General features: G+C 35.4%; 5 protein-coding genes across 6 annotated transcripts; 1 reads left to right on the top strand and 4 right to left on the bottom strand.

The window, feature by feature from the left end:
• Positions 1-349: 349 nt before the first annotated feature.
• On the bottom strand, positions 350-5,681 carry LOC108216302 (probable methyltransferase PMT26). The gene is made up of 9 exons (XM_017389029.2): positions 5,381-5,681; positions 3,942-4,900; positions 3,644-3,793; positions 2,387-2,657; positions 2,154-2,264; positions 1,893-2,067; positions 1,550-1,822; positions 1,031-1,225; positions 350-925 (listed from the first exon to the last, which is right to left on the bottom strand). Exons 2-9 carry the CDS (start codon positions 4,860-4,862, stop codon positions 697-699), a joined length of 2,325 nt encoding a protein of 774 aa, XP_017244518.1. The 5' UTR covers positions 4,863-4,900; positions 5,381-5,681; the 3' UTR covers positions 350-696.
• Positions 5,682-6,990: 1,309 nt separating this feature from the next.
• LOC108217958 (uncharacterized) lies at positions 6,991-13,605 on the top strand. Its single transcript, XM_064092395.1, has 8 exons — positions 6,991-7,071; positions 7,330-7,529; positions 9,122-9,233; positions 10,337-10,498; positions 11,518-11,564; positions 11,877-12,003; positions 13,091-13,163; positions 13,251-13,605. The coding sequence occupies exons 2-8, from the start codon at positions 7,335-7,337 to the stop codon at positions 13,315-13,317; spliced, it is 783 nt and encodes a 260-aa protein (XP_063948465.1). The 5' UTR covers positions 6,991-7,071; positions 7,330-7,334; the 3' UTR covers positions 13,318-13,605.
• A 481-nt stretch (positions 13,606-14,086) lies between these two features.
• Positions 14,087-15,324, bottom strand: LOC108218058 (uncharacterized). Its single transcript, XM_017390982.2, has 2 exons — positions 14,527-15,324; positions 14,087-14,331 (listed from the first exon to the last, which is right to left on the bottom strand). The coding sequence occupies exons 1-2, from the start codon at positions 15,180-15,182 to the stop codon at positions 14,247-14,249; spliced, it is 741 nt and encodes a 246-aa protein (XP_017246471.1). The 5' UTR covers positions 15,183-15,324; the 3' UTR covers positions 14,087-14,246.
• A 2,309-nt stretch (positions 15,325-17,633) lies between these two features.
• Positions 17,634-22,126, bottom strand: LOC108219048 (ABC transporter G family member 5). Its single transcript, XM_017392293.2, has 2 exons — positions 21,953-22,126; positions 17,634-21,310 (listed from the first exon to the last, which is right to left on the bottom strand). The coding sequence occupies exon 2, from the start codon at positions 19,708-19,710 to the stop codon at positions 17,719-17,721; it is 1,992 nt and encodes a 663-aa protein (XP_017247782.1). The 5' UTR covers positions 19,711-21,310; positions 21,953-22,126; the 3' UTR covers positions 17,634-17,718.
• Positions 21,642-26,384, bottom strand: LOC108219047 (nuclear intron maturase 4, mitochondrial). 2 transcript variants are annotated; one of them, XM_017392292.2, is made up of 4 exons: positions 26,098-26,384; positions 25,800-26,000; positions 23,118-25,482; positions 21,642-22,004 (listed from the first exon to the last, which is right to left on the bottom strand). In XM_017392292.2, the coding sequence occupies exons 2-3, from the start codon at positions 25,903-25,905 to the stop codon at positions 23,171-23,173; spliced, it is 2,418 nt and encodes an 805-aa protein (XP_017247781.1). In that variant the 5' UTR covers positions 25,906-26,000; positions 26,098-26,384; the 3' UTR covers positions 21,642-22,004; positions 23,118-23,170. The 2 variants fall into 2 exon arrangements, with proteins under 2 accessions (XP_017247781.1, XP_017247780.1); XM_017392291.2 differs by having other exon boundaries at positions 25,800-26,384.
• Between the last annotated feature and the right edge of the window lie 259 nt (positions 26,385-26,643).

Raw genomic sequence — 26,643 nt, 5'->3', positions numbered from 1 at the left:
TTATGAAGCCACTTCCGCGATTGTACTTGAGTAAATCAAACCATGGACCTGATATAATAGAGGATAAATCCTAACCACTTAGACTACCCAATTGTTCTCATAAAATCATTGTATTAGTTACTGTGCTTTCAAATAAAATAGAAATTAGTTGCAATCAAATTTGGCATATACTATAAAGGAGGAATAATATATTTTAAAAAGATCAAATGAAGACTCGATAATTTTCCTAGTTTTACGTGTGGTACAACAAGAATGTGTTTCAAATTAACCTTTGACAAAGCTTCAAACGAGTAAAAGTGAACAAGAGTTGACTTAGATCTTCCTAAAAGCACGTAGTTTTGCTGCTTGATTTACAGAAACATGCATCACACACCCAAACATATATATCTTCACGCCTAGATATTACAGAACAGATATATGTTTCGATATCTCATCAATAACTTTAACTGTATAATAGTAGTACAAAAAAACCAGACCGCCACACTAATCCACTTGAGACCGGGATACACAAGCCACCCCAGAATGACCTGTCACCATGCTAAGGCAACTAACAGCTGAAAAGTTTACAACCAAGACACAAGATTTGATACATAAACGAAGAAAAGAAAACGTACTACTAGTTTCAGTCAAAAAAATGTCACACCTATTCTTCCTGTTACGAGAGAGAATGCAAGTAAACTATGGTGCCAATTTCCACTAAGCAATTGCGTATGGTACTACCACCGCCTCTTTTGGGCGCCAGATGCTCTTTTGCACACACATCACTCCTTCACCGTCCTTAGAGAAGGTCATTCGGACCTCCCAATGCATAGACTTGAATATGCTTTCCAGTTCGTTGATGGTCTCAACTGTGTCCCGCACAATAAGGTTCCCTTGCGGCCTTAGAATCCGATCAACCTCTACAACAAATGCCTCAAAATTACATCTGCAATACCCATAATAAGAAAATCATTAGCACTGTTATTTGCTTGATAGACTAAAGGTGAAATCTTTTTAACAGGTATAATCTTGTTTGTGAGAAGATGCGCACTTCTGTTTTATATTGGAAAAGATATGATCTGCATGAAGAAGATCATATGTTCTTGGGTAAGTGCTAAATGATTGACACCAGTCGTGGTATATTCCAAAAAGCCCCCGGTCAAATATGATTGGTAGTGTATCAGGAGCATCAATGTTAACTACATTCATGACCCAGACATTCATGTCTTTCAGAGCAGCAGCAAATCTGCAGCAGCACAATTACATTTATCCACATTAGTTAACATGATAATTGATGAAACAAATTGTTACAAATTCAGAAATGGAAATTAATTTCATGGTAGAAATGTTAGCCAACAATGTTAAAATCATGTAAGCAAGTAACTGGACCATGAAATCACTTGCGTATCAGGCTATCAGCGTATGGCAATAAGTAACTCATAACTGGACCCCGCACATTATCAAACCAATAGTTTGATATACAAATTCATTCTGCTTTGTACATATTCTGCATAGACTTGGTTAATGTTTTTAAAGGAGGAACATGGAACCATGAAAGTGTTTCACTTACCCTCCATATATGGCTCTCATATCCATCACATTTCTCACAGTAGACCAGTTTATTCCCATCCCACCAAGATATGATTTTGATACTACATGTTTCCACTTTACATAATCTGTAGTAAAATCATCAGGTGCAGCTTTTCCATAAACTCCAATCTGTGAACTTAATAACCAGTATGGTGGCTTCTCTGCCCTTGCTGGCCACTGTTCTGGCCATTGTGACCCTCGCTCTGATGCACCAACAGGTACTTTATGCATGCATGCTTGTAGGGGCACATTCCTGGAAAGATGTAATGAGAATACAAAACAATTGTTAAATTTAGATTTTTAATCAGCAAAGGAGATAATACCAGGCTGCATTTGGATCATCAGATTCTTTGCATAGTGGTGGCTCCATCTTTGATCTTGTCTCGTAGCACTCATTCGAACTAGGCTTTTGATAGATAGCTACACCTATCCTATTCACTCTATCCTTACTGATAGACATAAGTTCCCAGCACAACGCGTTTGTTAGTCTCTTCATTTCTGCCAATAGTTACAACAAGAAGTGCAGAATATGAAGCCTTATAGCATACATATGGCGAGAATGGATTAGGCGAGAGGCCTCATACCTTCCCAAATACCAACATCTTCAGCAAGTTTCTGGTAGACAGGTGTAGCAGACCATACAAAGAAACCGCCAGGACGGAGCATGCGATTTAGTTCCAATAAAAGCTTACCCCCTAGATTTCATGTCAAGCAATACATAAAATATGATGGGTCAATGAGAGCACAAGGTTCCACATGAAGGCACCCTTTTTTCATACTAAGTCAACAAAATTGAGGAAATAAAAGTATGAAATACCTTCAATATGCCATGGAACCCTACAGCGTGCACAATGAACAATATCAAAAACTCTCCCAGGAAAAGGAAGTCTCTTTGTGCCCATCACAGCAGATATAGCAGGAATTCCTCTCTCAAGTGCAAATTGAACCTGGGCTTCATGTTCATCTTTTGGCGCAAATGACATGGTTAGCACATCTCTATCAAAAAGAAAACCTCCAAAGCTAGCAACCCCACATCCAACATCCAAAATAACACGTGAACGTTTTCCCCAGGCAATATCAGGCACTATCTGAGAGCACAAGAGATACATCATATATGATACATCCATGTTAAAAACATTCATTGTGATTAGACGGCAATCAATTTCTGTTTTTGAAGGACAGTAACTTGTCATTGAGATAAACCAAAAGACTCTAATCTAACAGCTCTAGCTCTAATGGCCGCATTTTTGAGTGATTTCTTTATAAGCCAATATAACCTAAAACATGTTCTTGGAACTTGGAATAATTGTGGACTAAATTTATGTTGCCGTCATTCAGTTGCCACAATAGACCTAATTATTAAGTCCCATGTGACATTGTACAATTATAATTTTGTACAATAAAAGTGAATGACAAACACCGATTCTGACCAGTATTGAAAGTCATGAATCAAGTCATCAAGCTTGGTATCTGATATTCATATACAAGATAAATACACCAACTGCAACCTCAAGAGTCTACAGAGTGCAGGGACTTGTGATTTCTCATGCTTCTTAAGATAAGAGAATTCTTCGCTATCACAAGAAAGTTATTGAACTTGTAGAAAAACACAGAGGTTGCACCAAGTTATGATTTCTTACAAGTACAAGACTGATTAGTGGTTTCGACTAAAACCTCAAGATTTGGCAGAGTTAGTCTCTAAAATGGTAATTGTCAAAGCTCCATTTAAGGAGAGTTTTTATATTTGAAGCACCTGTGTATGTCATTTCTTGGAGAAGTTATGGTCTCTGGTTGAATTGTCACTTAAAGGGATTGTTATGGAGGTCTACTCGTGCGAGTGATGGGGAGTTTAGAAGTGTAAGATCCATTAAGTGGCTTTATTAACACCTCAAGGTTTTGGTAGGGTTGGTCATTCAAAGAGATTCAAGCACAAAGTAGAACTTACCAACTGCGGACCGAACACCAATTAAGATGATGGAAATAACTATCACACAAGTACGATTATATATAAATATGTGCATATATGGGTGACCAGTGTGGTTCTATAAAGAAGTGAGACTAGTTAATTCTTAACCTGTTCTATGAAGTCAATGTAGTGAAGAGCACCATGCTTGAACTGGGTCCCACCACCAGGAAACACAAGATATTTTCCAGTAACTTTAACCCAATTTTGGTGTCCCTTAATTTCTGCCAACCTTGTGTGGGGAACGTTGTGGTACCAGATCTGAGGGGGGAAAAAAAATCCATGCAAAAACATAGCAAGACAATATCAAAATGAAAGAAAATAAAGACTGATATATTATGCTCTGTAAAAGAAGAGCTCTACAAAATATAGAATCATTGGGAATAAGCCATTAATCTATGCACAATACCTTTTCTCTGCTTGTGGGCCACTGAATTGAGCGTAAATATCCTTCAGGAAGAGAGACAAGGCAGGTTGGAGGGTCATCTGGACAGTGCCTCTCCCTATGTTCATAATGCTTAGTAGATTTAAGCCTCCTGAGAGCTTGAAAATTATCAAGGCACGGGATGTAATCTGATCCAGCGGTCGCATTGCAAAGTTTCCAGCTTAACCCAGTTTTCTGGCCAGGTTCTGAAAATGCACTTGTTTCTTTCTTTGACTCTGCTGCTTGCGTCTCCCACGCCCCATCCTGGGTCATAGTTTCATTCAGAAGCTCTGACTGAGCCCCAGATGGAAAAATCTCCTTTTTCTGGTCTGTTTTATCCTTTGACTTATTCCCCTCTGTATGAACTTTATTCAAATCTTTCGATGCTTCTAATTTATCTTCCCGTGAAGCCTCATTTAAGTCCTGTTTCCCACCTGAATTACTTTCATCTTCTTTTTGTTTGTTTTCCACATCTTCCTTTCCATATGTCCCTTCTTCTCTACTCTGATTATCATCTTGCGATTTTTTTAACATATATTGGTTTTCATATAAGGGATGTTCAGTCGTTTCAATTTGAGAATCAACTTTAGTACTATCCCCTTTGGTGGCATCCTCGGGTAAATCTCCAGGATTATCCTCAAACTGTTTGGATTGGTTTTCGTAACTCCCATTGCTCTCACTGCTGGTATCATCCTTATTTCTCTCACTGTTCTCACTATATTTTGCTGCCACCTCAATCTTGCTCTCTTCAGAGGTTTCAACTACATTTTTAACAGGAACCATATACGACGATGTCATCATCCAAACTCCAGCAAAACAAAGAGCAACAAACACGACAAAAGTAATAGAAGAACAATAATTAGTTGATTTTCTTCCATCAAGCCTAGAATATTTCCCCGATGCCATCCCAACTCGTCTTAAATTATTACTTCAGAATCACGTGCCTGCAAAACAAACATGTCAAACCAATCCAAACTTGCACAATAATTCTAATCAATCCTCATAAAACAAAATAAATGACTAAAGGAGTACTATAATATGTAACGACCCACGAGTAATGCTCCATTTATACAATTGTATTTCAACGGAATATATATGTCCGTTTCTACACAAATGCTGCTACCCTACGTAAACCAAGCATCGACAACAGGTATAATTTGACAGTAATCAAGTTCACTGTAACGAGATCAATATTGTGACTATACTGCTTAAAACCACTAGGTAAAAACAGGCAGATCAAGCAATAAGCATGCCAATAACAGCAAACCAAAAGTTCAAAACAGCAATCAATCAAGTTGTTGAATCAAAACAGCCATATGTTCCCGAAACAAACAATGCGAGCAGAAATCGAAACAGTATAACAAAAATAAAAACAATTACAAGGCAAAGATATAAAATACTTAAGAGTTGTTTAAAAACAAAACCTATTAACAGATGAAGAATAGTTTAGCTACTGTGGTCACCCCTTCATGTCGAGAGAGAGATAGAGAGAGCGAGAGAGAGAGAGAGAGAGAGAGAGATGAGCTGATAGTGTATACACACAAGCACTGGCAGTGGAGCGAGTGTTAGGAAGTTTAATTGCAGGTGTGAATTTAATCCTCCTCCGCGTATATCAAACTATGTAGTGTACTTGTATATGTACGTATATACAGAGAGGGAGAGAGATGATCACGTATATAGTGTGATAGAGCAGCTGCAACGGATGTTACGGGAAATTTGTTGGTTTGCGTACATATATACACAAAATATTAGAGGAGAATAGGAGATGGAGAGAGACTGAGAGAGAGCCCGTGGACCCAGAGCGACTCCTTTCTTACTCATTAAAATAATTTCTTCTGCCCCTCCTCTTCCATCCTTTTCCGCTAAAAATACTCATTTGTTATTACTTTATTATTATTTGCGTAAAATATATGTAAATAAATAATGCGCAACTCGTAAGTGTTTTGCGTGGTGTTCGCTGATTATTGTTCGGAAGGAAAATTAATCAAAAGTCGGTAAAATCTATCAACAAACGATGAAAAACGGTGAATTATAAAAATACCCTTTCGCTACATAAGAATCAGGAGGAACAAATACTTTGAAAAAAGAGACTATTGTAGTTTGTAATACTTAACTTTGATTCATTGATTGGCAGATGAGTATCCATATTTTGAACGAATTTTCTATGGTGTGCCCAAGGGCACACAATAGTCACTAACATCGATGAGAATACTAGCTTTTGATTGGTGGATGAATAATAAATGTAAATGACCCCCTGCATTCACATCAATTCCACCAATCAAAACAAGCCATTTTCATGAAAGTTGGTGCTTATTGTGTGCCCTTGGGCACACATTAGAAAGACCGTATTTTGAAATGTGACGGTAACACTCCAAATTTTATAAAGTCTTGCAATTTGTAACCGTCTCGTTTAAAATTTCCATTAAAATTAGACGGGAGGTATTAGTTCAGCGATATTATCGTACTTGCATAATATAAATTTTAATTTTCATAAAAAAATCTAATAATTCGATTTTATTGCCTAAAATATTTTTTTACTTTATTAGTAATACTCCCAATTATCATTACTTAAAAAAATTAAATATATAAATTTCAATCTCAATAAAATTACCTGAAATATGTTTTTCTCGAATAATAATTTCTTAAATTGTAAAAAATCTAAGGTCATATTTTGTTTGCATAATATGATTTTAAAAAATACAATTAAATAATACTTTATTTTATTAGAAAACTGTATTTTATTATTAAAAAAATTATTTTTTTAAAATATAAAATCGAATTATTATACATGTGTTTTTCGTAAAAATCAAAGATTATATTATGCAGGTACGAAAATGCCTCTGAACTAATCTTTCGTATTTAATTTTAAATGAAAAATTACAAACTGCAATACATTATGAATTTTGGAATGTCAATTGTCATATTTTAAAGTGTGGATACTCATGAGCAAAAATTAAAGGTTACAAACTGCAATATTTTTTTAAAAAAAAACCTGAACACCCCATAAATTTTTGCAAGCAAAAGGGCCCTTTCACACTTTACTCGCACAGTACACTGTACTTGTCCCTGAAGATCAAGAGCAAGAAGCACCTGACATTGACAAGCCACCCAGTAGGTACCCACATAGTCACACACACACATGTATATTTACCTTTTATTATGCGTAAATTTATGATCGCATGAACTATCTAACAACTGCAGTAATAATTCAAATTTTGTATCATCATTTCTGTGTGTTTTAGCTTAATATGTAAAACCCTAGAATATATTAAACCATGAATTTTAAGAAGGCAACAAAACTCGTACACATAATTTCATGCATTATGTAACAATGTGGCCAAATGCTGATCATTTTTCTATTGATTTTTTCCAGCTTCAATGGGAATAATAGGAGATTTTAGACCGATCATCTGGGAACTGAAAGCCGAGGGACTGGTCTCGAGTTCGAAGCCTGCGCTGCCACACATTATGTATGTGGATGCTCCGGAAAATTCTGAGCTGCGGATCGTGGTTACTGACTTCAAGTATAGTACTTGGATGGCTGTTAAGTCTGTTATTCAGCTGGAGAATATGGTGAGTTTTTTTTCATTTTTTCTTACCTATTGTTTTGGTTGTAGAACTAGAAGAAATCGTAAAGTACTTTGTGTTTTGTGATGATATTAGTTTTTGAACTAGTGTCTAGATGATCCATAACACTTGATTCCTGCAAGATATAGAAAGACCGGGGCCACTTTGCAAAGTGCAAGAGGTGTTAGGAGGAATTGGTCAGAAATGTGGCCGGAAAACTTTTTTATATTTTTGCTTGTAAAAGTTGTCTGAGCACATTCCAAACGACTATGTATATACAATCGTCCAAACTTGGCCGCCAAAACTTTACCTATGCAAGTTATCAAATCTTACCACACTTCTTAGAGTACAAGTCTTACCATTCTTGGTACCCCAGGAAGCATGAATGTGAGTGCAGGTATGGATGTGCGCGGTACGGGGATACAGAAATTCGGCAAATTTAAAAATACGGGGATTTAGGTGTGGAAGGATTCGACAAATATAAATATATTAAAAATATATATTGTGTATGTATTTCAAGAGTTACATTTATATTTAAACCAAATAATCAAATAAATAAGTTCATTGTGCTTAACAATTTACATAATAATTATTTGACAACATAATTGTTGCATTATTAAGTGTTAAGTGATTAAGTAATAAACTAATTACAAAATTAATTATTTAACAAGAATCCCCAAAAATCCCGCGCACCCGAGAATCCCTAAGAATCGAGTGCGCGGTGTGGCGGGTGAGTGAAGTATTCCTGCTTTCCAGCTGGTACCTATCTAACTAACCTCGTTACCAAAAACATACCACTAATAAATAATGTATTGATGCACAAAATCATTTCATAATCTACATTGTCTTGGATCAGCCAATGTCCATTCTTTTGCTTAGTGTTTAACCCAAAATCTTCGGTCGGATCAGTATGGTTGCTGAATAACTTCCAATTTGCTTTCCGTGATTCAAAGAGGCCTCCATATGCAAATTAAAGCATTAATATGTAGCCTCTGACAAAACTTCTTCATTTTATTGTTTATTTGAATTGTAAATTACTGTGTGGTACTTCTGAAGTAATGATTACTTTCTTGTATAATTAAACTTATATTTTGTTTGATGCAAGATTTTGGCAACTGCAGTACTGAAACAAGTACCGATACCTGTATCACTATCGAGATTGAGAAATCAACTGGATATAGAAAAACAGAATAAGTAATTTCCGCTGAATTTAGAGATTTATAGAACATTGATCAGTATATTAATAATAAAAACATTTTTTTTTACTCTTTTAGTTTGTTATACCAGAGATACAGGTCAGTGACTTGGTGTAATCTACAAAAATACACTTTCTTCTATTAGTTGTTGTTATTATACTTTTTGCCTGTCCAACTGCATACTTTGTGTGGGGCTTGCTAGTTTGGTTTTAAGTTCTGACTTCTGTTTAAGAAGCCTTTTTTAAAATCTGCGTATTCTCTTAGAGATGATAAACAGACTAATTTTGATCAGATAGGAAGATAGAAAAAGAGAGAATATTACCAAATCTGAATAGTTTTTATTATCATCTTTGCATTTAGGAAATATCTTTATTTCTGTTTTTATGTTTATCTCGTTTGCAGAAGGTTAACATTGGATATGGGGGAGAATTTTCTTCGTTTATTGAGTATGTCGGGACTTCACTTAAATCAAGGGATACGAAGATTGTTTTCGAAGGGCAATCAATAGAAGACGGTAACTACTCGTGTACCTTCATCAAACTGATTGATATTAGATCTTCCAATTTTATTACTACGTGAATGCATAAATATTCCAAATCCCATGCTTGGCATGATAGTCATCACTCATCGCAATGCCCTATAGTTCTTGGGGGTGCTATACCGCCATGTCTTAGTTGCTCCTATAAAGGTTCAAATTTGAAAAGGTTCACAAAAGAGCTTGTACTTCCAGTATAGTGCTTCCGGATATGGCTTCTACATGGAAACTTAAGAATTCTATGCAGATAAGTTTGATTTTGGCTTTTGAAGTTATGCAGTTCACAATTGGTCGAGTTGTGATCTATATATTGTGAGATTTCGCATCAATTTCTTTTCTGAATATGGGTTGTGTTTCCTTTTGTCAAGTCAATAAGTTTTGCCTACTTTTGGTTTATTACAAACTTTACTTTCAATTTTGCACTCCGTAAATATTTGGTCTTTAAATTCTTTAGCTACTGTCCAGAGACCTAAATTTATTTATCTGTTGCTCTTGACCCCCACTGAAATGATTGCTTATGGTTGCCGTTAATGCCAGTCTGTCCAAAACTTTGCAACCTTTTGTAGATGTTGAATTGTTATGTCCCACTTTTTGCATTCCGTGAATTTAGGGCTGGGAATGTCTGAATCGGCAAGGAATAGACACGGTTCTATAAATGTTCAGATTGATAAATATATGTAATATTTCCTCTGTCCTGTTCTGAGAGATGCTTATAGAAGTTGTTCAGATACAATATAAAGTATTCATAGGAACATGAAATTACAGTGACTTCCTTTTATAATTATTTTTCATCTCTCAAGCAGATAAAGATTATAGATTAAAAATAAATTGAATTTAACGGTAATATCGATAAAGCAGCAATTATTCTATTCTGGAAATGTGAGAACATGCAATTTGGACTAGAAGTATATAAAACTTAGAGGAAACACTAGAGGAAGTATATCGGTTTATGGCTAATATTTACGTGTTGTTCTGACTTCTTTTAACTGAAAAGTGTGTACCTATTAAGCAGGATTGTATTCAACTGGAGGCTAATTTGGCTGTCTGTGGTCCATGTATTTTAACTACTCCTCTTTTCTCAGGTCCTGCATATGCAAAACTAGTTGGTCAAGAGTCAAAAGAGATGCCACTAGTTTGTTTTCACCTTAATAAACTTGTGGGAGCTGCTGCGGTTGAGGCTGCGGGAAATGTCTCGCAGGAACTTTTCAAAGAATATAAAAGCAAACATGAATCACTTGTAAAAGGTTTTGCTTCTCATCTCTCTTCATTATAATATTTTTATTTTTGCATCAAAGGATTATCGGTATCATTTAATTTTTTATAGAAGGTTTATGTTCTTATATGTATAAATTGCAGACTCACTTTTTTAATTTTGCGCTAATTTGAGACTTCAAAACTATTTCAGCTTAGGGTATTGAATCAGTTTACTGATTAATAGGCTGTTTAGGAAATTTACAGGATACACATTTAATAAACTTAACTATCATTTAATTCAAGAAATTATTACCATTTCAACTAAACAACTCTTTTCTTTAATTGCAGATCCATCAACCTAAACTAAATAACATCGCTTTAATGTGACTGTATATTCCTCAGTAAATTTTCTTTTATTTCCCCTTAAAGTGTTCCGATGATTAAAATCACCATGGCTAGATTGCAACTATGTATTTGATGTCTAGTAACTTTTTTTGCTGAAACTCTCTTCTCTGCTAACTTTTATTACTCTCTGTTTTTTCGCAAGTAACTTAAATGTATTCTCAAGTTTTTGTTTGATATTGCTCTTCTATGCAAACTTTATTTTTACTTGTTCTTTTCACATTCTTTAGTTCTCATTAATGATGTCACATTATATTAAAACTCTTGGCTGGTTGTCACTTGTCACAATACAGCAAGGAGGCTGGTTCCGTTGAGCCTTTTATAAGGTTTTCTTTCTAACTTCTTGATCAACAACAATCCCTTGCACAACCCAGTGTCCCAGAGAAAGGAAAGAAAATCACTGGATAAAGGCATGTCTAATAAGAAAACATGATTAACCTATATTTTAGTAATTTCTTTTTAGGTTTCTAAATGACAGATACTTCAGAAAAGGAAATAAAGTGGTTTTTTGGGCAATAAATCAGTGAGAGGGTCCTCGTTTTATCATAGGCTATCTTACTAAATCAAGGGGTTGTGGATCGCCAAATTCTAAGACGTGCTCGATCATATATTTTAGTTCATCCACCTTGTTCCTGGAACAGCTAACATTTAATCATCTTGTCTGCAGAGCAAGAGCGCCTATACCATCTGTCAGAAGCAAGAACTGCTGAACGGGTAGTTACAATTAACTTAATCTCATTTAAATGTTTATGTTTGTATTTTCTTATTTCTGTTTGACTGCATCTATTTTATTAAAAAGAAATATTAACTTCTGAAAGAATCTTTTATTTTGGTTTTTAAATGTTGATTTTTGTTATTTGTGTGCCAATTGCATTTATTACCAGGGATGAATTTTTTCATCATGCATGTTCAGTGATACAATTAACTTTATATCACACCTTTGATTACATATATGTTTCTCTCTTCCTGTATATTATGACCCAAATTTATTCTCATGTAAGATGAGTACCATTTTTACAATTTTAGAGAAAAAGCGATGATCTTCAGAAGGCTCTTGATATGATTATGCATCCTAAAAGGCTCAAGACAAAACACATGAATGAAAGATCAACCTCAGATTCTCTTTCAGTGTCCACATTGCAACAAACTCAAGGTGCACAAATTTGGTTTCTTAATACACATTTTCTTCTTATTTGCTAGTACACATGTTCAGATTACTTACATCATGCAGGGTAAGTTTTTGACAAGTTGTGGTTATTTTATAATAGTTGATTTACTAGCTTTGTCAGAATGATTTAAAAATTTCTTTTTACGAAGACATAACAATATTTTCTATATCTGTTCAGCTCTTTCTTCTATCTTTTGCTATAGTAATCTTTACTGGATAATGCTAAATTTAATATAATTTATTCTAATTATATATATGTGAGTTGCATCTAAGTGCTGGCTCTTTCATTAAAAGGAGATTGTTAATTAGTCTACAATTATCATTTTTCCATCTAGAATATTAAATCACGTTGTCTCTTTTTTCATACAGCTGTAAGAAATATAAACAGAATTCTACTTTCCGTATAGAGTGTAGAAAACAATATCATAGTTGACATGTTAAAAATTCCGCCAGATAATTGGAAAATAGTTATAGAAATGGTCTATATGCTTAAAGTAACTAGTTCTAGGATAGATTTAGTCCTAATATATATAATTTAGCTCAAATTTGAGTGAGTTGGTTAGATATGGAGAACTAGAACTTATCAACCTGTGTACTTGTTAAATGTTGGGAACCAAGTGAGTAAAGCTTCTGTAAAATATTTTAAGATGTTAATGCTAGTAACATTAACACTGGCCAATAGTATTGTCTAGAGTAACTAATAATCTTTCCTAATGACATGATATATACATGGATTTCTTAGTGTCACAGTTTGTAAACTCAGCAACTGCAACTGTGTGGTCTAATTATATAGAGTTTTGATTGGATTGGTTTAACAAGAAAAATAATGGACTCGTTGTCATTGAGAAACTATGTAAGTGCCACCCCAATCTCTTAAAATATTGATATAGTGGTTTAGCATGGAATGGTATCGGAAGACACTCCATAGAGTGCAACTTTTTTCCGGCAACATAAACCTACAGTCAGTAGTGCAGTTTGCATGGTGCAGTTTCTGTGGGTTTTAATATGATTTGGTTTTGAGATCTGTTTAGTCTTTGGTACGTGCGAATCAGTATCTGTTTTGCATTTCCAGCTGTTGGCAAGGAAGCGGATGTATCCAAGGAATCAACAACAGTCAGTAACAATGTTGTACCAGCTCATCACAGGTTGTTGGGCAGTTCCTAAACTATTTGAAGTAGTATTGATATTTTATTTCTAGGGATCTCTATTAACAGTCAATGATTTTTTTGCAGGGAAAAATTACCAGAAATTTCTCCACAGAATATAATCCTTATAGATGATGATGATGATGATAAGTAGTCTTGCTATGTATCCACAATGTTGAATGTAGGTTGACATATAATTCTTGCTGAAAGGAAAGTAACAAGGATGGTCTAGAAGGGTTTAGTGTAACAATAGAAATTTGCCCAAGCCTTGCAGGTTTGTTTGATCATCTACAAAGAGTATATCTGGTTTACATACAATTTAACTAGTACATTTACCATCAATTGAGCAGTCAGCAATCGGTAACAGATTGTTATAAGCATGTTATGAAAACTTTTCCATTGGATCTTCATGTTATTTTTCCAATTGGCTTTCTGTACTTTATTTTCAATGTGTGTACTTATATTTGTTTTTTAGAGTGAGGATCGTTCTAGCTATTGAATAGTTTTTAGCTCGTTGAAATTGTGGCCTGAGCTTGGAACTTCATGCTGCATACTTTCCTTATTTGAAAGCTTCCACTGGAATTTCTAGGAATTTTTTTGTTATATGCTGGCATTAGCGTCATTGTGCATTTCTTTTTTCCCATGATTTCTTTCACGGAATATTCCTAGACAGAATTGTGTCATAGAGTAGTGAAGACATCTTACTAGCTATTATAATTTACAATTTAAATTGTTCTTAGAACCAACTTATCCTTAGATACTTGGAGCTAAATTTATGTTCTTATTCAGAGCAATATACTTTTCCAAAGTTACATTACTATTTATTGTATTTTCTCATTACCTACTCTTTCTGAATTGCTTTTATTTTTTCACTAAAATGGTATCTGATTGCGATGCATTAAAAAATACAAAATAATGCACCATTGTACTAAAGATATCTTAATAGCATTACATAAGATACAATCAATCACAAGATCCATGTCACAAAATGTGACGTGAAATAGGTTCTGGGGCCATTGATTTTGGTAGAAACTGCCGTGGAGCAGAAATACTTGCTACACATTATGACATTAAGAGTCTTGTTCAACAAATGCTCCATATGTGTCTTCTTGATTTGCTTAAATGATTAGATGATACGTAAGCTGGTGTAATGTAGCTATTTCCATTCCTGCTTTGACAAAATATGTTGGTGAATCTGCTTGTACTAAAAGCTTCTAAAGAACATATATGATGCAAATATCTTTCCTGGTGTGTGCATGTGACTGTTTATTTCTTATGTTCTATACATATATGGTATTCTTATTCAAATTATACCTGTGTACATATAATAGTTTGCAATAGATCAAAACCACTGTGAACATACCTGTTATGAATGCTTCCACTGCTGCGGCTGCTACTATTACTGCTACAATTGTTAATCTTCCTTCGTGAAACAAGAAACATCATGCTCCACCACTCCTTTTCCACTGGCTTCTTGGATCCATCAAACGATGGCCCTGGAGAAGCCCTGGAGCAAATTCCTGATGTTGATTTCTTCTTTGCGCTCAGACATGCTGGGAGAAACATCTTTAACAGAAAAACTCCACTATCCATGCTCTGACTGCGCACCATCTTAGTCCTCTCCACACACTTCTTCTTCTCAATCTTCTTCTCACCTGCATTCATATTTGTCCGATCATCTACTATATCCCTTAAAGATAGTTCAAATGACGACTCAGGCATGTTCTGGACCATATTCGTGATCACCCTCCGATCATCTACCATAACCTGTAGCCTAGATGTCGGGCTTCTAACACTGTACTGGGAATGCTGTTGCAACAAATTGGTAGCCTCATGTCTAGTACTAGTAGCCCAGAATGTCGGAGAGTAGGCATCAGAATCACTCGTTTTAGTCTGAAACTCTAGACCAGAACTCCCAGAATCAGCATCCTTATCATACTTTTCGACTCTCTGATCATCCCAGAAGTTAAATTCTTTCGATTCAGAGCCAAAATCACCATTTCTTTGAATGTCAAGCATAATCAGAAGGGCATTGAAAGGAGGAAATGATGGTTTGTGAAGAGTGAAAGATGCAGGTGTAGTCGTCTGGCATGTATATAGAAAGTGAAACAGAGTATAGAGTGTATATAGAAAGTTAAACTGAGTCAAAGTTTCATTTTCCACTTGCTATTCAAAAGGACTACTATCAAGTTATTGCCGTCTAAAGATTAGAGAAGACAAATAGATACGTGATTTATCCTTCGTTTTCTTCCACTTGGGTTATTACAAGTTTTTTGTCAAGTACTTGTATAGTATATTTTTGTCTTTATTTTCTTGGTAACTGACTGGAATTGATGTCGCACTTATATTTAGATATAAATATATATACAGGGATCGGACTGTAGAATTTGAGGAATAAATATTGATTCGACTGAAATAACGAAAACAATTATTCCACATTCTCGTAAATATGTGTATACCATCCGTAAGGAGTTGGTGCAATGGAGTGTGATTCGGTTTGTTTCTGAGTGGAGAAGTAGAGAATTCATCTCACATATAAATTCCACGAAGAATAAACAAAAGTATGCAGAAGATTCTTTGAATATTTGGTGTTCAAAAATAAGGCAGTCAAATTGTTAATTCTTACAAAGTGCAGAAACAGCTTTAATTCAAACAGGGCTTGTCCTGGTCTACCGTAGACTCACGGCAGATATCTGTACCTTGCGCCTTCTAGATGGTAAAGATAAACAATAAGTTTAGACAGGGGTTCAACTTTATTAAATTTGCAAATTACAACGATATAGATTAAAGTTAAAACTTCGAAGAAACTTTTTTTAATCAGGGATTCGATTGAGATTTTAATGAATTGTTTTTATGGATAAATTTTAATGGATTGTATGTGATTTTGATTTTGCATAGATTTGTGATAAAATGTGGCAAAGTTGATGGAGATTTTTTAGGATTTAACGACAATGTTTCAAAATCTCATGGATTTTGGTGTGATTTCAAAAAATTTAAATTACACCGAGAAATCCTAAAAAATCTATTATTTTATGAATAGAATTTAAACAATCCCAGTTAAATATTATCAGATTTTAAGCATAATTTAAAATCCTGATTGGATGCCCACTAGATTTTGTAGCATAACTTAAAAACCCAGTCGAATAACCCAAGATTTTAATGAATGTAAAACAATTCCAATTGAATAAACTCGGATTTCATGAATAAAATAATTTCTTTAAAATCTCAATTGAATACACACCTTTTAACGCAAGAAATATATAAAGTGATAATTATTTTGATCATGTCATAAAATTTGCTTGGTTTTAAATTATAACTTGCAGATTGCATGATGATTGAATTTACTTGCAAGTCGGAAAAAATTGGGCCCTTTCCAAACAATATAGTGGCCGGAACACGAATGATAGTATGTTAAAAAATCAGCGGCCCTATGGGCTTAGTACCATGCAGACTGATGGACAAAATTGGATGTGTGAAAATTTGTTATGGGATATGGTGTCCGCACGGGCCATTTTGTAATGTTATCGATTAACATCATACAGTCTCTCATACAGTATTTTTTAAGAAAAATTAAAAAATAACTCTAACAAAATCATAGTACGTGTTTTCCCAATAAGCTGAGCCTGACAGTATGTATGAAAAAGGTTCAACACTCAGCTCTTTGCACGAAATTAGCACAATATTATTTGATGTAAAATTTTGAATCTTATATTAAATTTCATCTAACTTCAAACACATCGCATTTCTAACATAAATGTAACTTCCATGTATCTCAAACATACAAGTATATTTTTTTGATTCAGTTCTTCTACTGTTTTTTTTATTCTTTTTTATGAGACGATAATTATATGACATCTTTTATTTTGGCACAAAATACAATAAAATTAAGAATTTTAAAGTTTAATTTGTAACCAGACATAGGATTAGATATGGAACACTTTTTGGTACTCCTTAACTTTCTTACACTTATTTTTAGAACTTTTAAGCGCATGTTTAATTTTTTATAAATTTTTAGATCATGATTTCTCTGAATCGCATAAAGTAGGTGCCTTGAGAAATCGCATAAAGTAGGTGCCTTGCAGATACAATACAAAGTAGGTGCCTTGCAGATACAATACACTACATTGCCACATATTATTTTTTTTAACAGAATATGAATTATAGCCTTACGTATGAGTATCTGTTTCAAGATATTCTCGAAATGAGCTAAGATCGAATCCAGGACCTGAAACGACAAAAAATAAGCTCTTAACCACTACGTCGTCCAACCGTGCTCCATTGCCGCATATTTTGATATAATGAGTCTTGAAAATTACTAGATGACACAAGCTGGCGACTTCACGGTAGCATTTCTCAGTTGTGTCAATGTACACTCGTGATCACTTTTTTTTTAATTTCTGTCACTGTGTGCATGTGTTGCTCGCTCATCTTCTCGCATTTCGATGCCACAATCATCATTTTCACTCACTCATCAGTAACAAGTAGTCATATTTTTATTTCCAAGTTTACATTACAATTATCTGAACAAATTTGCAGAATCAAAAACAAGGGTTGATCATATCATACAAGAAGTCTGTTTGAGACCCTTCTGAGAGCATCTACATCTGAGAATCACATAAGAAACGAACCTATAAATCAAAATAAAACACACCATAATAATCACATTTTTCCATATACTTTCCCCTCCATACCCCTGTTCTCTTAGCAAATCTTGGCCTCTCACCATGCACTTGCCAAACATATACTCCAGACACTTCCCTTCTCCCCCTGAAAACTCATTTATCAGCAGCCCTTCAAATGGATACTTGAACAGAGATATGTAATGCATGAACACCCAGTACTTAGGCATCCCACTCTTCGTCACAAAGTAGCCCGAAAACAGGAAGAAAGACCCCATCACACCGCAGATCACTGAGTTTCCGACAATGAAATTAGGCACCAGAGCACTGAAACAGACTACAACTGAGTTGGCTGTGTAGAGGATCAGCCAGATGAGTAGCAAGAAGTGACAGAAGGCCATCAAACTCGGGTTTAGCCCGACGAGCCAGTACAGTGGCAGAGTGAAGAGAATTGCAAGGACTAGCAGAAATGGCAAGTAAACAAGTCCATTAGCTATGGCATAGGATGAGACTCTGTAGCTTCCACAAGATGTTTCCTTCATTAGGATTTCTCTTTCTTGCAAGAAGATAGGCAGGGCTTCTATTGTGCTTGTGAGCAAAAAAGTCAGAATAAATGCAAATAAACCAAGCCTCTCCTCAGATCCAACCAGATCATCTTTTAAGTCATAAAAGATTGAGCCCAATAAAACACCAGCTATTAACATTTGAAATGTTCTGAAAACAAAAAGCTCCTTAGTTCTGAGAATGTTCTTGGAGAATCTTTGTGTGAGGATTAGGGTTTCTTGGAACCTAGAATTCGCGAAACCGATAGGAAGATCAGGAACTCCAACATTCTCAAACATCACAAATTCCTCATCCATTACCCTGGACTGTTGGAATAGTTGTTGTAAAGTGCACTTGCCAACTTTAGTTTGCAGAGTGGATGAAAAATGTTGAGTTATAACATGACCTGTTTCTTGATGATGAACTCCTAATTGGCTTCTTGAAGATTGGAGATGTTGGATTGTTTCAATAGACTCTATGGCAAATTCAAGAATGTTTACCTGAACAGGGAGTTGAAGTCCCATTATGCTTAACCGGACTCCGAGCTGATCCACCGAGCCATGGTGCAAAACTGATCCATTAGCCAACAACAGAATTGAATTGAACAGCTTCACAATTCTAAAACCTGGCTGATGAATGCTCAGCACGATGGTTCTGCCTCGAGTCTCGGCCATGGTCTTCACCATGTCAATGATTTGTAACGCGGAGTTACTGTCCAGGCCTGATGTAGGTTCATCAAGAATTAGTACTTTTGGATCATGTATGACTTCAACACCAATGGAAACTCGCCGTCTTTCACCTCCTGAAATCCCTCGGATCCGGTCATCCCCAACGCGTGATCCGGCCACGTGGCACAGCCCTAGCTCTTGGATCAGTGACTTCACTCTTGATCTCAGCTCAGACTCCGGAAGCCTTAACCGGAGTTTTGCACTGAACATTAGGGTTTCTTCAACAGTGAGGAGTGGGAACAGAATATCCTTCTGTGTAACATAGCCTGATAGCTTCTTGAACCTTGCTTTCTCAACAGGCTTCTGATTGACAAAGATGGAACCACTCTGAGGGTTCAGTTTTCCAGCCAGGATCTCGAGCAACGATGACTTTCCAGCGCCGCTTGGCCCCACAATGGCGAGGATCTCCCACGGCTTGGCACGACAAGTGACATCTTTGAGGACATGGCGAAAGCTAGGGTTTGTTGCATTTTCATGATGACCACCCTTAGGTAATGTTTGTTCTTCAAGTTGAAGAACTTGCAACTCATGCTTACCTTCTTTGCTAGTGATCACTTTAAGTGTCTGGTTCTCGTTCAGGTTCTGGTTTCGATTCTGGCTACGAATCGTGTAATTGATGCCAATGGCTTCAATATCACAACCTTGTAATTTCTTCATCGAAAAGAAGAAGAAGAAAAGAAGAATCAATGACCTCGATCTATTAATATTTCTCACTTGTTTTTTGGCTTCTTGAGCTGGGTACTAGCAGTACTAGTTTGTTTCTCTCTGTGTAGTTTTGTATGGCTAGTAGCTCATATATATTCAATGCCATTGCATGCGATTAAAATAATATGTTAACGTGACCATTATGTCCCCCAGTTGTGAAAGAGTTCACGAACATTTTGTTTTTGCCAAGTAAGATCCCTCCTTTCTAGGCCATGGAAATTCGTATCTATATATTTCACGGGATTTATGCAAACTCTGCAAATGTAAGACTATCCCAATATCCATATATAATAAACCTATATGATTTTTCAGGTAACAAATAATGTAGGCTCGATCGTCGAGTCATGCATGTAAATATCTTAACCGAAGCCATCGATATTTAATATTTAGCTGAACTAAATTTCTCGACGAAAGTCATCGATATTTAAAATTTAGCTGAGCATGCATGAAAATTTTTCGACGGAAGTGATTGATATTTAAAATTCAGCCGAACTGTCGACAAGAAGATAACGTCTTAATTTGTCTTGAACAGTTGATAAAGTGAAAAAGATCCTAAATTCCTAAGCACACAGTGAACTTCACGGGCTCTACCCATATATTTATCTTAAACTAGTGGCTGTAAGAGCAGCTCAAGAAGTACAAGAATTTGTTGTTTTAGGTTTGAATAATCCCATGCATTGCTTTGTTTATACAATCATTCCTCATCACTGACTTTTGTTACACTCCAATTATCATGTCCATCATCTTCAATTAGAATCCTATTTATATGTGGTTGAAACTAGATTAGTTGGTAAATAGAATTTATATTACTCTTTATTCAGAGATGTGACTTGGCTGATCACATGAAGACTAGACAGAATGCTACAAAATTAAAACTACAAATGAAGATAGCTAGTTACTGTTAAACCATCAATGGTCCACATACTAGCTAACTAGCACATAACAATATTATTGGTTGTTATTAACCTAGGCCTCACATTTGGTTCACAACTATTGATACGATCAAAAGTGGACATGTATTTTGAAACGATCTCGGAGTAACAGCATCAGAGTCTCGCGTAGTCACAGTAAAACTGGAAAAGAGTGAAATACGAATGCTGAATGTGATGCGATGAATCTAAATTGTGGATGAGAATAGCAGAGAGAGATTTCCTGTAGAGGCAGACTAGAAACTGAAAAGTTTGAATTTCTAACAAGTAGTATTCACAGGTTGATTGAGAAGTTTTGTTTGTGACTATATTTATATAGTGTTTGTGACACCCGTGAACTTGCTTATATTGCTCTGTGCCTTGTTCCAGGTCCCACTACTGTTTGGTTTCTCCCATTGATACGCCCAATGCCATCCATACATTTTTATCAGGTTAATCAAAACAAAACTTCAACCCGTGACATCAATTTTTTCCAATATTCCTTTTCTTTTCACTTTGATGGTTGAGTGACTTGAGCCTAAATAGTCATCTTATACAATATGCAGGTCGATGTCTTACCTGTTTGTTACACACACCGAAGCAGTGGCGGAACCAAGTTTCCGAATCAGTAGAGGCTAAAAAACCTGCTCAGTTTCGAGATCAGTCGGACCAAAATCATTTTTACTGATTTTAACTAAAAGTAAGGTTCATATAAATAAAAAAAAATGTTACTTTTTGGAGGTTAGTCAAGGCTAAAATCATTTCTTAGTCACAATAACTAAAAGTCAAGGTTTATATAAAAAAAATCTTTTTTAATTTTCGAAAATTAGCTGATGATGAATGATAAATAGTTTGTATAGATAGAACTTAGAAGTATTTATCAAGATTCAATCCAATCAATTTCTAAGAAATATTTTGTTCCATTTTTGCGAAAGTAAAAGTAAAATCTAATTTTAGTATATAAAGCAAGTATGGTGAAAGTATAGCAAAAGTCAATCAACTAGTGTATCAAAGATAAACATCATAGAGCAATTCTATGGTACAAGATTTTAAGTGAAGATCCTAAATTTTCCACCCAATTACTGGTGCATAAAACTCCTACATCAACAAAGATATGTACAAGTTCATAACAAAGATATGTACAAGTTCATGATGTACTTAATTACATTCTATATAACCTCATGTGATTTTGGAAAGATGAAAAATAAAGGATCAGGATGTATTGTAGTCATAACCCTTGATTGTTATATAGTATAAAATTAAGACAAGTAATAATTAGATCTAACCTTTTCTTTAATCCACGTTAAGCCAAACTTCCATATGGGAGAAAGGCTGTTCCTGTATAACATCAATACAGACAGATAGATTCAAGTGAGAAGTGAGCTAACAAACTATATCTCAAGTATAGAAAATTCAGAAGAGTGGGAAAACAGGGAAGTACAGATAAATAGATTAATTAGTAATGTCCTGTCTAAACTTGGCATTTTGTGTTTTTATAATTGCAATATTAATAACAATACTCAATAAGTTTTTCACATTGTGGTTGACTTGATTGGTCCCTGCAAGATTAAAAGCCAGGGGGAATATCTCTTCATATACTCTGATATTCAATTATTTGGTTCAACTTGTGTTAAAAATAAGTTTGGGTATTATATCGCTTTTGTAATTATTATCTAATAATTTGGATAAATTAAGCATTAAAATATCCAACATGGGATATCTTTTGACAGACCACCATATCACATTAATTCCTTTAATGCAAGTAAAATATATAACAAGAAAAGGACCGGCTGATAGCCTAGTAGTGGTAAGGTTCATTTTCCCCTTTTCACCGACGGTCCTGGATTAAATACTCACTACTCAATTGCTGTAATACTAAAAATATAACAAATTAAAAAGTTTATTTTCTGGGCACTTTATGATGAGGAAACCATTATCAACCCTAAGGTTCACACAAAGCTATGGATGTGATTTCCCCATGCATGCAGCTACCAAGCAAACTGGCACTATTGCTACTACAATACTAAGCACAAAAACTATGCATAATAACCTAAGTCCTAAGTGCACTTGATGAAGGCAACAAAGTTAATGCTCATATCGATCAAAGTATAGATATTTTGTAAATTTTAATCAATTATTTGCACAAAATGTTGTGAGTACATATTTTTGAGTACAAAGATATAGTTTAGCACTTTAGCTCCTAATATGGTTTGAGTGAAATAGTTTATAACATTTGCTGCTGTCACTGATCGTACTTAATTGGTAATAGTGTGATCACCTGAAGGCGTGTCTGGTATATATACTATAGAAGACATCTAAAGGTTATATGTTGGGGGACTAGTAGAGATCATAACACTAACTTCTATAAATATAACGAAACTCTGTCGAAAGACGAGAAGCCATGGAGTCGAGCAAATAATTCTAATTTTCAGAACTTGCATACTTACATACCTCATACTTCCCTCTGTGTGCAAAAAAGTTTTAAATATAGAGTACTCTGCAGCTCATCTCCAAGCACCAAAGTCAATAGAACTGAGAGAAATATGACCAAGATACAAATCCCTCACGTGCTGCTTACACAACCCAATTCGCCTTCTGTTTAAGCTGGGATGGATGCATGTTGCAAACCCTGTTTTCCAGCCTGGAAACTTTTGCCGTTCCATTATATGAAGAGAGTAAACACATGGTGCAGCAGCTGTGCAACCCATAACAAAACAGCAGCAAGTCCGTGATTGACTCACCATTCTTGTTAAAGATAGTACACACAAGCCACCATAAGATATACCATACATTAGTGCCTCGTCGTAATTGGGTTGCTGCGCTTCAGATGATCCATTTAATATATCATTACCTATTTCTTCGGTTGATGGAAGTCTGCTAAGTTCTGAATCAAATTGTTTCTCTATCTGACTTTCGTGTATTCTATACTTTGCGGCCAGTGTTCGAATGCATGACTTCCTTACAAGATCCGAAACTATCAATTTGACTTTACTGAAATTATCACACTCACTAAACCATCTATCCCATCGAGAAGCTAAGCCACAAAACCAGTCAATAATCTGCTCATTATCTTGTAAAATGAGTGCATGACATGTACGAGCATGCCCATTAGAATTTATCAAACCATATCTTACAAGACGCTTCTTTATGAGATTTACTGGAGAATATATCTTCGTCATAAAAACAGATTCAACAGAAACTGATTCCGGCAAGAGGGCAGCAGTTGCTGCTGTTTCAGAAGTTATATACTTTTCTGCCTGCTTCTGGAATGCATTGAAAGAGTCTACTAGTTCTCGAGGAAGAGCTGGTTCAGCAATATATTTTGACAATACAGATTCTACACTAACTTCAGATTTAGCATTCACATCCTGCATCCAAATCTTCAGCAAGACCTTGTACCAGTGATCAGTTTCCATCCCAGCTTTACGAAAGTGTGAAATTTGGTTTAACACAGAGCAAGGATCAGCTAGATGTTTAATCTCCGATTCTTTGACTTTTTTCAATCCATGAGCCACCCATTTTTTCCCAATCCTGACCGTGCCGGAATCCCAAGACTCTTCTTTCTGTAAAGCAAATAGCCTAACCTTGTCCCTTAACTTATGAACCGTTCTTATTGCAGGACTCTCCTTCATACTTCTTTTCACCATAGTACCAAGAAATTGAACACCTCTTGTACCATTACAAGGATATACATCCATACAATTATTATTAACATCCATGTGGAGTGAATTATGCAGGAAGCTTTTAATTTCAAACATGAAAGCACTGGCAGCTTCTTTCGGACCAGAAATAGCTATAAATATCTCATCCATGACGCGACAACAATGTATCCGCATATTTGATTTTGACTCAGCAGACTGGGTACTGTTATCCTCTATCTGTCTCCTAAACCAGCTTCTCAATTTCGAGTCTGACCTATGCTGGTCACAATGAGTGCCTGCACAAAAGGACTCATATCTCATTGACAATCTGTAAACTTCAGAGTCAAAAAGATCAAGATATATATTCATTAATATTGGGGACAATAACCCTTCCTGCGGAAGACCATGGCCCTTTGGGAAACCCCCAAAATTCAAATTGAGGACATGAGCGTCAAACATGCTTCTGATGATAGCATATAGAGTAGAGTCTTCAATTTTCGTTTCCATAGTTGTGATGAGTTTAGACAGTATGCACACATCAAAATGTTTGTGTACAAGCAAGGTGAACCACCAATCAGGATTAGAGACTTCTTTACGGATGTACTTTAAGGCTGACAAGTGACCCCTTCCACTTCGACAACCATGTGAAGTCTTAGAGAAGTAAGGCTTGAAAACAACTTCCAAAGCTATTCTAATGGCTTCTTGAACAACCTTCAACTTAAGATTTGGAAGGACAAGCACTTCTTTATCGGGTCCCCTCGTCGAGATAGAGAATGTATTAGCACCTACATCAAATTTTCCACGAGAAAGCTCTTCTGCCATTTCTTTAAAGGGGATTGTATCGCATTCTAGTTCTAAATCTACATTTGAGCTGACCCTTATACTATTGTAAGCATCAAACAGAGTTTTTGGATTGGCAATTACATTTACCATAAGATTATGATATTTTCCATCAACATATTGTTCCTTCACCCTTCTCTTAATACAAAGTTCAAAGTGTCTCTTCATCTCCATCCTAGTTTTGGGTTTTCTTTCATTGCGATTAGACGATTCCGCAAGTAAATAGGCTAGGTTCTTCGCCAAAGCACTTTTACTTGCCACACTTTCATTGTCGTCGTTAATGGCTGCTACATTTGAATGAAGTGAACGGCATACAAGTTTACTTACCAGCTTCCCTGCACCAAATAATGAATAGTGGTTGACAAAGTAATTAAATACAACATTTCCTGCCTAAATAAATCAACAGTGTCATGCTACACAAGCATGAACAATGGCAAAACCAGGGGGTGCTGGCGATGCTCCAGCCGTAACTGAACTTTGAAATTTATCAGATTTTTTTATTATTTCACCCCAGCAGGGTTTTTCAAGTTCCTCTCGGAAAAAAAATTTAGTGCCGGAAAATTATACCAAACATCATATGATTATATATATTCCTCACAAGTTTTAGAATACGCGGTAAGTGGTAATCAAGTATGCTGTCAAAAGAACATACCCACACCAACAGCTGAAGAATCGACACAAGCAACACTCAAGGCTTCCACCACCTGAAACTTTGTCAGGTATCGCCTGAAAGCAATTTCAAAACCTGAAAACTGCATTTTCTTCACAAATCACAAATCGAAATCTTCATTCACTCTCATTCTCATCAACAAATTCACCATCCACCTTGAATAATATCACAAAAACCCGACAACTGCAAAGCCAAAATAGGCACACCCAAATCAAAACTTTTAAAAAAAAAGGGCTTGTCAAAAACCATTAAAAGTCTACAAAATTAAAATGCAGGCTACCAAGTTCAGTAATATAAAAAAAAGTAAACGAGTTCTCGGAGGCATTTTAACAAACAGCTTGTAGGCATAGAAACAATGAGAGCTCTAATAAACAATATTGATTTAAAGCACAACATGGAGTTTCTTTATTTCATTGCGGGTAGTTAATTTGGATGCAGAGGTTTATATATTCGACCGGGAAATTGTTGGTGAATTTTTTAATCAACCGTTTTATTTTGCAGTTGATAATAAACATGGAATATATAATTGGGTTTTCATTTGGCGGGCTGGAGTAGGATTACAAAGTGCTACGTATATCATAAGCCCATATAAATGAGTCAGATGATATGACGGGCCGGAACGGTCTTTCGAACTTACTGTATAAAAGTTGTTTCACATTTCTCAAAAACAGGTCCAATTTTTTTTCCGCTTTGAAACTTAAATAGGTCCAAATTTGATCAATTAAAATTGCGACCAGTACAAAATTTAAAATCTGCTTATAAGACATTTCAGATTTACGTCCGATTAGGATTTTAATCTATTGTTTTAAGTCTATGAATTTTAATG

The sequence above is a fragment of the Daucus carota genome, chromosome 4 (genome assembly GCF_001625215.2).
Source record: "Daucus carota subsp. sativus chromosome 4, DH1 v3.0, whole genome shotgun sequence".
Taxonomy (NCBI): domain Eukaryota; kingdom Viridiplantae; phylum Streptophyta; class Magnoliopsida; order Apiales; family Apiaceae; genus Daucus; species Daucus carota.
This window is presented reverse-complemented; position numbering and strand designations above follow the sequence as displayed.